This window comes from Melozone crissalis, unplaced genomic scaffold (assembly GCF_028551555.1).
Source record: "Melozone crissalis strain CALT ecotype California unplaced genomic scaffold, PUWL_Pcris_2 ptg000027l_1, whole genome shotgun sequence".
Taxonomy (NCBI): Eukaryota; Metazoa; Chordata; class Aves; order Passeriformes; family Passerellidae; genus Melozone; species Melozone crissalis.
The window spans coordinates 78,754,498-78,766,649 of NW_026535805.1; the positions used below are offsets into that span (position 1 = coordinate 78,754,498).

At 37.7% G+C, this 12,152-nt stretch overlaps 1 protein-coding gene across 4 annotated transcripts in view; it reads right to left on the bottom strand.

The window, feature by feature from the left end:
- The window catches only part of COL19A1 (collagen type XIX alpha 1 chain), a 177,925-nt gene that overhangs the window by 33,805 nt on the left and 131,968 nt on the right, over positions 1-12,152 (bottom strand). For all 4 annotated transcript variants that reach the window (XR_008483184.1, XM_054279127.1, XM_054279129.1 and 1 more), the window contains 12 exons: positions 11,346-11,390; positions 10,373-10,408; positions 9,437-9,472; positions 9,275-9,328; positions 7,291-7,344; positions 5,658-5,711; positions 4,331-4,420; positions 3,650-3,694; positions 3,445-3,522; positions 2,514-2,549; positions 2,373-2,426; positions 2,234-2,287 (listed from right to left, as the gene is read on the bottom strand). Coding sequence is in view for 3 of the 4 variants with exons in the window: in XM_054279127.1 (XP_054135102.1) it covers positions 2,234-2,287; positions 2,373-2,426; positions 2,514-2,549; positions 3,445-3,522; positions 3,650-3,694; positions 4,331-4,420; positions 5,658-5,711; positions 7,291-7,344; positions 9,275-9,328; positions 9,437-9,472; positions 10,373-10,408; positions 11,346-11,390 (636 nt within the window). In the remaining variant the exon portion in view is untranslated. The remainder of the gene's footprint in view (positions 1-2,233; positions 2,288-2,372; positions 2,427-2,513; positions 2,550-3,444; positions 3,523-3,649; positions 3,695-4,330; positions 4,421-5,657; positions 5,712-7,290; positions 7,345-9,274; positions 9,329-9,436; positions 9,473-10,372; positions 10,409-11,345; positions 11,391-12,152) is intronic.

Consider the following 12,152-nt stretch of genomic DNA (forward strand, 5'->3'; position numbering starts at 1 on the left):
CAGTTAATGTTTTACAAAGCACTACTGATTCTGATGTGTTTTCATTGCTTCTAAACTTACTATCATTACACATAGAGTTGATTTTATATATATATATATGTTGGTTCAATCTACTTTTTGTAGATTGAATGAAAAGTCAAAAGAAAAAACAGGTTTTCAGGTATAGTTAAATATCACAGTCTACCCAACTTACTGATTGTAATTCTTAACTACAAATGCAATGAAATGTCTCAAACCATGACAACAGCCTAACTCCTGAATATACACTAATATTGTTTTTGTAGCACATCAGCAACAGCTCAATGTTACTGGAATGTCTTGTACTCTCACCTGATTATCTTCAATTGCTTTCCTCCTCCTTTCTCCTAGGCTTTGACTCTACTGTCATCTGTAGTACAAATTATGGAGATGCCAAAGCTAACTTCAATAAATTAGCTCAGATACTGGAAATAATCCAGCTACAGCAACAAAAGCAACATATGTAATATTTTCCCTGCATTTAAGCATTAATAATTAGTGTGTTACTCCTTGGTGCCACTGCTAAATTGCTACCAATACTAAAGCTGAGCCATTTAAATATCAGTCAGTGGATCTATACTGTACTGAAACAGATCCCAGATTTCCCAAGACCTGCCATTAAATTTATCTTTAAAGACTCCCTGTTAAAAACTCATTGCCATGGTTGTCATCAGCTTCATTCACAGACTCTCCAATTACTAATTCTCTTTTTTCTGACAATTCCTAAATCTAAAATCATATCTATCCTGGGCATACTATAAAATTAGACACATTCAAAACAAGCTAACTTTTTTTTGTTTAGCATGTTTCAATTCTTTCAATCTTAAAAAAAAAAATAAAATATAAGCACTTTCTTTAGCATATTCCAAAGACTGCCAGTTAAAAGCAATGAGTGTCAAAGATCAGCTCAAGAGATGCACTGCTGAATATAATTAACCAGAAATATAATCAGCACACCGTCTATAGAGTGGCATAACCACCTTTGAAATCATGCCAAGTTGTTTGTTAGGGTGAGACAACACCACCTAGCACAAGTTGAGGACATTGTTATGTAAGGTGTGAGTCCATCCTCTGCACAGAGGTAAACTGTACATAGACAGGATCAGCTGCTCTTAAAAACCATTTGACAAGACTTGAAAGCAAAAACCTACGTGGCCTGACTTTTCACCCTTCTCCTCAGGACCTTCTTCAGCTAGGCAGGCTATTACCATATCACCTGTTGGTATTCCTACTGGACTAGAAGTATAATTTCCCCAGCCTCTCCCCCTTTCTAATGTTATTTTAGCTGCTCTATCAATGTCTGGCACAGACCCCAAACCCTGAGTGTGGAAGGGTCCTCACCCCAGCTGCAAAGGGCACACATGTACGAGACCAAGCCAAGTGCATTTGTGCCACACAGCCCCCCTGCTCTGGGTGTAAGGCACGCCCAGCCTGGCTGCAAACACACTCTCCAGAGCCACACATCTGTGTGTTGATCTCTGAAAAAGTGTATGAATTATGCTGGGATTTTGGGAGTGTTAAAATGGTCTTAATTCTCCAGATTCACTCCTGCTTGCTACATCTTCCTGGAAAAAAAAAAGTTTTTTCCAAAGAGAAGAGTATTTCAAGAGAGAAAAAGGCAATAATTGTCCTGTTTGTGAGTTTTACCATTTAGACCTGTCTGTTTAATAGCAGCATCAAACATTTTACCTACATTTAGTTTACAATGTGCTGTGCATTGCAGACTTATTCTACTTATGGATTTTGGGTTTCATTATTAAGCACTTTATCCTCATCTCTCTTGAGGTAAATCTCGTTGACTTCAGACAGCCTCTGAATTTTGATTACATCTTCAAAAAGCAAGCAATCTTTCCCACTCCAAATTCAGAGTTTTATCTACTTACCCAAATGAAATGAAATCACTGACAAGAACTGAGAATGGGGGAGACCTCTCTTTCCAAGTTTGAGAATAATCTGCTAAGTGACACTCAGCTCCATGATTTTTGATAAGCATTAACTACATGGTAATTAATTCTAAGCTTGAAGAAATATCATGACAGTCTCAGTTTTATTGAGGCCACGTACATAATGTGGCTGTTTTCTGTCTTTCCCAAGTAAGTATTTCTACTTTATCTTCATATCACTGGTTCTTCTAGGCTTGCTGTGCTATCTCACCTCATATAAATTTAATATATTTGCACCAAAGCAAATGCAAAAGCTTTCCCTGTACACGTACAGGATCACCTGGAGGGCCTGGTAGTCCTGGCTTTCCATCTCTTCCTGGGGTGCCCTAGAAACAAATGGAAAACTTGAGGGCCTAAATTCTTGATGAGGTACACAGTACTTTTTCTTGTATATATATAAAACTCACTTACATTAATACCAGGGGTACCTGGAGCTCCTGGCAATCCTGGAGGTCCCCTAGGGCCCTAAGAGCATGAAAAGTCATTTAGGATATGAGAATACCTTTCCTGCGAAGTACTGTTTTTGTATCAAAGAGAAAACTTATACCCTACCTGCACACCTGCTGATCCAGTTGGACCTATAGGACCCTGTAAGAAAACTCCAAATAATCAGCAGTTACACTTCCTGGGATAAGGGAGATGAACTTCACCTAAAAATGCTGCATGTGGGATGTTTGCGCAGTTTTCACTTTGAGAAAGGCTTACTTTAAGATTTGGCTTTAAATCCACATGTAATTTTGCCAAAGTCAGAGACCTCAAGACTTTGAAAATGCCCATTTTTTAGGGCAAGCATTTCCAAAAATGAATGATCTGTAGTGAAACTTGGTATTTAGCAAGAAGATTCATTAAAAAAAGCTAATGAGCAGTTGAATAGAAACAGATAATTTACATATAAATGGGTAATTTTTTAAATTCAGATTAAAGATAATATTTTCAGTTACAATATTTTCTAAGTATTGATATTTTAGATTAATACACACGGGGTGAATGCCTAGTCTCCTTTCACAAATATTTTCCCTTTATACCAGAGCACTGTCCATAAACTGAATTGTATCAGGTGATACACAGTGGTTGACCGAAGAGAGATTGCCTCAGTGGAGAGGCAGAGATTGTTTCACTGTAAAACTCCTGCAATAACATGTACCTCCTACCAGGTACACCATCAACATCAGCAATTCTTTTTACTGCAAACTCTGAAGGCACTGCAGGTGGCTTTATTTAAAGGCATTAAAAAGAAAGAAACCTGGGAAATGAGCAGAATAACTGAAACAGTTATTGCTGTACAAATGATTTACTATGAATGCCTCAGATGTTTGTGTCAACTTGCTGCATGTTTGCATTTAAACTGCACAGCAACCCTTGAAGCAAACTGGGAGCTGGGAGTCAGGCCAGAAGGGAGTTCATGGCTTTTTACTGTGCTCTGTTTGCTGTTGCTCATTGATGAACAGCAAGAAGCCCAAATTCTGGGTGCTGGTTTACTTACTGGTGATCCCTGAATGCCTATTCCAGGGGGCCCCATCTCCCCAGGTGCTCCCTGTACACCAGGTAGTCCTCTTTCTCCCTGTGAAAGGTACAAGGCCTTGCATCACAACAACTCTGAAAATGCAAACTATCATATTATCTTTTAAAATAAAATAAAATAAAATTTTAAAATATTTTTAGAAACAGAAATAATGTATTTGGCCTACCTTTGGACCCCTTGGACCTGGGTTGCCAGGAACACCAGTGGGACCCTAAAAGAAACCCAAAACAAAACAAAACAGGAAAAAACCAAGACAAAAAAAACCAAATTATGTTTTGAAATCCAAGAGTCTAGATAAATTTAATGGCCAAAATTAGCAAGTCCTTAGAAATAGACTGTGACAAGTTTACATATCTTCCTTGTTAGTGCCAGTGTCACTAGGATCATATGTGATACTTACACTATCTCTAGACCACACTAATAGACTTACACTATTTCTATATTTTAGTGCACTTATAATACCACCGTAAAATATATTTTGATTTTGAAATTACAATTTAAAAAAGACTTGCTTTATGGATTTTAACTGGAAGTGACTAAGTTTAGATTAGTTACTAGGAAGAAACTCTTTACTATGAGGGTGGAGGCACTGGAACAGGTTGCTGAGAGAAGTTTTTGGATGCCTCATCCCTGGAAGTTTTCAAGGCCAGGTTGAATGAGGCTTTGGACAACCTGCTCTAGGGAGAGATGTGCCCTGCCCATGGAAGGGGGTTGGAACTAGATGAACTTTAAAGTATTTTCTAACACAAACCATTCTGTGATCTCTTTCCTTGCACAGTGAGAATTCTTTCCCAGTTGCCCCTGCAGAAAATAAAGTCAGGAGAGACTTTTCAGATTATGGACTTACTGGTGTTCCAGGCAGACTTGGTCCAGGAGGCCCCATATCACCTTTTGGACCTGGATGTCCAGGCGGCCCCATAATCCCACCAGGGTCACCCTACAATATAAATTTGAATCACCAACTGAAATGTGAGGATTTTTCCCTATGAAAAATCTCTAAATATTATCAAGTTTATCATAGAAAGTGCCAGTACTTTGAAAAGATATAGAGAAGAAAAAATACCCTCATATTTTCCTTCAGAAAGTTACAGAATTGGATACATGGATCATATAACCATCAACAATAACCAGCATTCTCTTGGTTTTCCATGCTTGCAATGCATCTGATCTACATTTCTTGCTCCCCAGGCTCCTAATATGGAGGTTGTCATTAAACTCTGCCAACTAATTCGTAACAGCAGCTGAAACAACAGCTGTCACTCCCAGCTATCAACCACTAGTGCTAAACCTGGGGTCTTGAGTGTGTTCCTCTTTACACCTCTGCTCTTATTTCAATACAAGCAATGTCTCTTATTCCCCATGGCTAAACTCTGCTGTTTTTGCAGTAAAATTGAGCCTTTTGTTATGCTGGCCTCTTGTCCCTTGCAGGCTCCTGCAACACCCTTTCTGATTTTTTCTGAACCACCACGTCCCATTTTGCAAAATGAGTATATTTTTGTCCTTGTTCCAGTTATTTTCTTTGCCTTTCTTTCAGCTCACTTCAGACTGGAGTTTATTGGTTTCCCTGGTACCCCACAATGTATAAATACCACAACACATCCCATAGCTCAGAGCACCCCTGTATATCCTCATTTTTTCTCCTTCTTTACATTTAGTATATACACACATAATTTTTAGTTCTTGCTGATGGAGATGAATTCTAACTAAGGGATTTCTACACAGCAAAATACAATGTCCTAAGGAGCTCCAGTCTTAGCTTACATGTGAGCCAGTGCAGCTGCCCTAGAGCTCTGCCAAGACGAGTATGTCTGATTGTGAAGTGTGATTTTACACATTAGTCTGGGTAGGACACTACCCTGAAAAGGTTGTTCTGTAGTCAGGACCTGAAGTGACATTTCTGCACAGCCCAGATCTAAGGGCACAGTCCAATCTCTTTGAAATACTACTTGAATTATTCATCTAAAGAGCAACTGGGTTGCCAAACTGGCCTGAACCATCTCCAAGTGCAGAGATGTTTCTTCTCCAAGACACAGGGGGTTGCTGCTGGTACATTTTAAAATCACTTCACACAGCAGCCACACAGATGCACTACAGAAGAATGGAAGGTTTCTCTCGAAGTGAAAATTTAAAATGCTTTAACATATCAAGCTTAATGAAAAACACTTAAAACATACCTTGTCTCCTTTAATTCCTGGGTTTCCTGGTACCCCAGGATCTCCTGGTAAGCCCTGGAATCAATAAAAATATAACTGTACATTTTTATAGCTATTCCCTTAATGGTTATATAAAAACACAGATGAAAATCAGTTTACACTGAAATATTTACTGTGCATTAGTATTGACCCCAAATGTTAAAGACTATAAGTTAATGAATGCCTCCATAATTAAATATATAAATCATTTTTCTTTAAGTTAAAATGTAATAATCAAGATTATTTTCTGGACCCTACTGGGGAGAATTGCAGAGACAAAACAGTTTATTTCTTCTATTTCAAAGTAATTCCAAGTCTTGAAAATCAACTGTTTTTTCAAGGAAAGAAGTAGCACATAAAAACTTGAATTTTAAGTAAGTGTCTCATCTCTTTTGCCCATGGAGGGCTGCATGATTTCCTGTACTAGTTAATTATTCAAACTGATATCTTAAAAGCCTCAATTAATTTCTAATACTTCACATTAGTTAATCCAACAATTCCTTTTAAATGTTTTAGATGTGTAATGGACAGTCAAACATTTTCACTAAATAAAGTATGTTCCAGCCTTTCTTTTGTCTAAATCTTCTCATCTTTCACATTTTGATTTTAACTTCAGTATTTTCCCTTTTCCTTTTCATGAAGGATTTTTATAAATGCAGAGAAATGAAGATAAATGAAAAAGATTAAAATCTAAATAGAAACTATTAAGTAACAAGTAAGGCTTAATTGGGTTCTTTCACAATACTGCAACAAATACAGAAATTTTTTTCCATGATCATTCAATGTTATTTAACCAACTATTTAGTCAAGCATTTTGTTAAGATACCAGTAATTTTCACAGTAAAGGATAAAATTGCCCAAACTGAACAGTAAAATCTTAGTATGAAACTTAAGCTGGACTGGAAAATGAACTCTCTAAGAAAAAGACAAGGAAACACATATTGTTTTAATTTTTCTTCTCAGTGTAAAACACAGTTTTGTGTACACTGACATATGACAGATGACAACATTTTCATGCCAGTAGTGAACGTTCAGCAGCTGTGTTTGCTTTCTCTGCTGCATTCTGTACTTAGTACAGACGGCTACTCGTTTCACCCAGGCATCCAAACTAGAAGCATAAGAAAGTACCCCAATGAAGAATATTCTGCTTATACCAACACAAAATCATTATGGAAATGAAAATTTATGCTTACTGATCATGGCCTACCCTATCCATTTTTGATATTGGTATAAAATACATACAGCCTCTCCTCTCTCTTCTTTTCTAAGGATTTCCCAAATTTTTTTTTTAGTTGGGCCAAACTCAAGTGGTTTCTTAGGAAAGAAAGAAGTAATCCTTATCTGCTAGATGACTCTTTGACAATGTAATTTAATGTAAAAAGTAACCCCAATATCCAGATCCACTCCAGGCTATCAAGCAGTGTAAGAAGCACGATATAGATGGTTTACTGAAACTCAAGATAATAGCCTGTTGAGGGAGGCATCCCATCCTACTGTGCTTCAACCTCTGATAGCTGCAGCACCACCCACAAAGGAGCAGCTCTAGTGACTTCTGTGGCACTGCTTCACTGTGCACACACCCCAGCTACAGCTGCAGAAATGGCACAATACATACAGCTTCTCCTGGCAGTCCCCTGGGTCCAACAGGTCCTGGAGGGCCTTGCAGTCCCTATGAAATGATATAATACACACCTGAGGTAAAAGTCAATCAACTACTGCAATATGGTGTAAAGCATTCTTATATGTAAATATATTAAAACATCAGGCATTAAGAATTGTCTTCCACATGGAGTAAGAAGGACAGAGTTTGCTCATTCTCCTTTACTCTAACATTTAGTTCTGTAAGTCTTGTGGATGGATACATACAAAATCCAAAGTATGTATATATAGCAAATACAAGTAAATACAAAGGGAATACTTAAAGGGAAAGACATAAAAAAAGAACATATCAAGATTTCAAGAATCATTTTTACGACAACAATTTTGAGGCTTCTATAGCCACATCCATTCTCACTGGGTCTTCTTTTCATGATCTAAAAATTAAAATACTATCCAAAATAAATACTGTTGGGTGGCAGTTAGATTTAATATTTCTAATTCTATCTGTGTTTCATACAATTCAAGGCATCATGAGAGATTCTCAAGAACGTTTTTTCATGGAATCACACAATTGTAGAATGGGTGAAGTTGGAAGCAACCACAGTGGGTTGTCTGGTTCAACCTTCCTGCTCAAGCAGGGTCATTCTAGAGCACAATGCAGTTTCAATGAGGGAGACTCCACAACCTCCCTGAGCAATTTGTTCCATTGCTCAGTCACCCACAGAGTAAAGAAGTTCTTCCTCATGTTCAGGTGGAATTTCCTGTGCATCAGTTTCTGCCCATTGCCTCTTGTTCTATTGCTTGGCACCACTGGCAAGAGCCTGGAAACCTCATCACCTCATCACCACTTATAAACAGTGATGAGGTGTACTTCTTTTCTCAAGGCTGAACAAGTCCAGCTCTCTTAGTCTTTCCATGTAAGGGAGATGCTCCAATCCCTTAATCATCTTTGCTCTCCACTGGATCTGCTCCAAGAACTCCATGTCCCTTTTGTTCTGAGGAGCCCAGAACTGGACACAGCACTCCAGATGTGCCTTACCAGGGCTGAGCATAAGGGCAAGATCACCTGCCTCACCCTGCTGACCATGCTTTTCCTAATGCACCCCAGGACACCATTGGCCTTCTGGCCCACAAGGGCGCTGCTGGCTCATGGTGTTGTCCACCAGGATCTGCAGGTCCTTCTCCAAAGAGCAGCTCTCCAGCAAGTTGTCCCCTATGGTTATTCCTCCCCAGGTGCAGGACCCTACACTTTCCTCTGTTGAGTTTCAGACAGTTCTCTGCACATCTCTCAAACCTGTCATGGTCCCTCTGAAGGGCTGCACAGCCCTCTGGGGTATTGGCCTCTCCTCCCAGACTTTGTGTTGTAGGGAACTTGCTGAGGATGCCTCTGTTCCTTCATCCAAATCCTTGATGAACCAACTAAACAACACTGGGCCCAGTACGGAACCCTGGTGGACACCACCAGTGACAGGCCTCCAGCCAGACCCTGTGCCATGATTATGAGCCTCTGGTATTTGCTGTTCAGTTCTGAATCCATCTCGCTGTCCACTCATCCAGTCCACACTTCCTGAGGTTTGCCTGTGAGGACAGACTCAAAGCCAGGCCATGACTGCTGTAATATTATCTGCTGCCTGACAGGACTAAGCAAAGGAGCTGCTCAAGTACTGGCAGTGATTGCTCCTTGCCTCACTAAGCATAAAGAGAATTCACCCAGCTACCAGAGGATTTCTAATTGCAAAATGGGTGCTCATATTCTCAAGTGACAAAATAACACCTGAGTGTTGCTTGCATATTCCTTTCTGTGTGACACTGAGAGCAACAAGAACTTAATGTATAATGTAAATTTTATGTAAAATAGTCATGATCCAAGCACAAACTTTTGACATAAATTATTTGCATTCTTTGCCCATTAATACTAGATAAAGAGTTGATAGCTTCAGAGTCCTGTTATATAACAGCATAGAATGCAATTTTTATTGGATGAAATAACTTTCACTTACCTTTGATCCTGGATTTCCAGTAAGACCAGGTGGTCCAGGATCTCCCATTTCACCCTAATGATTTTGTTTGAGAAAACAAAGAAATCCAAGTTTACTGCTATGTCTCCCAGTATCAGCTATGTATACTGGCAATGTATACAGCATGTACAAGTCCAAAAATACCTTATTTCCTTTTGATCCCTCCATTCCAGTCTCTCCCTGAAAATAGTAAATGCAACTATAAGAAGTTAGAAATTAAAGTAGGATCAAATAAGAGCTCAATTTGCTACCTTAAAATATTGTTATGCAGTTTGAAGACTTAAATATTGAGAAAATATAAAATAATTTCTGATGCCTTTTGCAAACTCTGAAAGACATAGCAACCTAATTTCTTCTGCAAGTTTTCCCAATGTTTTAAAGGAAAAATGTTTGAAAACACTATATTTTCTTAGCAGCGTTTCCAGTCTATTCATCACCACTACATCTCTTCTGGTAACCAATATTCACCTCCAAGCCCACATATTATTACAGTAGGACTTATTCTGATTATTATAATATGTTAATAAAAAAATCTCAGTAACCTTGAGTTTTATATTTAAAAGCACAACTAGTTTTGATCAAATATCGTAAGAGAGGACAAAAAACTAATTACAAATACGGAACATAGGTAAAGAGAGTCTTACAGAATGAGTGTTCTGAAAATTTGTCTCAAAATAATAAAAAAGTTATGCACACATTAAACAGCTGTATGAGAACAGCCTGATGTTAAATGCCACACTAGTGGCATCAAAACAGCACAGTTCAGGCCACATAAAACTTTCTGGAAAAGCTGAAAGAAAGAAACATCAGGGAATAAAAAAAAAAGCATGTGCTCTAAACTCAGTTCATGGACAGTACAGCAACAGAAATGCTGAAAATCAGGGCACCTCTGTTTTTTATTTATAACCTGGGAGACCTTGATGGACATGTACGAAGGAGACAATACATATGCTATTCCACATAATCCCTGCATCTAGTGGATGTCTACAAAGAAAAGAATTACAGAATGAATATGGTGTGACAGTAATCTCAACTGTGTATTATTCACAGCAGTGAATATTCAAAACATGTTATACTTACTGGGTCTCCTTTGTCCCCTTTTTCAGAAGGCTCTCCCTAAGGAAAAGTAGAAAAGAGGTTAACAGATTTATTTAAAATGGTAAATAGCACATATGTCTAGTTTTGCTGAAGAGTCCTGGAAAATGTGGCTATTTTAAAACCGTCTAAAATACAAATATATGTATTAGAAAGTTTGCTTGAGAGATGATGTTGATTTAATGCCAAGACCATGACATTCATGATCCCTTCAAGCAGGAGCACAAGGGAGGGTCAAGAACATGAACTAAAGAGAGTAATTATGCATCCAAATCTGAAAAATTCTTAAGCACAGGTGCTTTATAACACACAGAATCATAAATGTGTTGTATCAATGGAGTAAAAATACTGTTTCTGCCTGCATGAAAATTATATAGGAATATATAGGTATGACCAAAGAAATCAAGAAGCCTCACAGCTGAATGGGAAAACAACTATTAATCAGTAGAACTATGTACAGCACACATTCCTAGAAAAGCAAAATACACTTCTGTTCCCAAGTAATACCTTCTGAATCATACTGTAAAATTTATGCTTAAACTAAGATATACTAAATAAGAATGTTAATGTGCAAATTTTAATAATTTAAAGCTTCTTGTTTTTTCATATAGATATTGAAGATCATAACTTGAAAAAGTATGACTGCCACCTAATTAATGAGGCAGCCTCTGATCATAAATATATATAAAAATAATTTTCAATAGGTATTAAGTAACGGTCTGAATGCTATTAAAGGTAAAGGCTTGGTGAGCTGGTAAAACAGGGAAATTTACTTGCCTATGTAAATACCCTCCAATAAGGGGCTTGAATAAAGTCTAAGGACATTTAGAGACGGACAACTTTTCCCATATCCAAATATTTTCCCTTGATCTCAGGTATATTTTACAAGATTTCATTCAAAATCAGTACATTGCATCAACTTCTAGCACATGAGCACAGAAGTAAGGAATTAACTCACCTTTTCTCCTTTTGCACCAGTCATTCCCAATTCTCCTTTTTGACCCTTTTAATAAAATTAATTATATTTAAAATCTTTGTATTCTGGCAAATGTAAATAATCCCCTCCTCTTCTTTAAATGTACTTTTTTCTGTGTGGGCTACAAAATCTTAACGATTATTACAATGGAAATCAAGCTTAAACATCTGCAAATGAATTTAAATGGCTGTTTTCTATAGAAGATCTGCAGGCTTCTCAATAAAGTGTTGTCAATTGTGTCACATATCCAGAGCACTTGTCTCTTCTCTTAAAAGTTTGAAAGGCATGCAATTGTTAAAATATCAGTGAACTCTTTACACAGGACAGATACCTATAAACAATGAAGTATGCATTCAGAATTATATTTCCATGTAATTTTTAGAGGCTGTCTGTGAGTATTTTTGGTATAGAAAGCCTCATCGCTACAGAGAAACTGCTTTAAATATTCATTATTTGCTATCCAAAATATTTTCTGAATTTCAACTTTTTCAGAGTCTTTCCCACATAACTGGCAAGGCAGCTCATTTGACTTCTCAGATGGCATTATAGAAACCATCCATAATTCCTTCAGCATTTCCCCTTTCTATTTATACTAAAGGAGAAAGGATCACATGCTGCCTCTGCAGGATAACACGATGAGTGGATATTAGTCTACACAGATCAAAGTGCTAGTCATCTCAAAAATCTATTCCTTCAAAGCCCATTGGGATAAATCAAATAAAATGCACTGTGTTGAGGGCGGCAGGGACAGGTTGGGTAGGCCCTTTGAAACTTCTCCAAATTCATCCC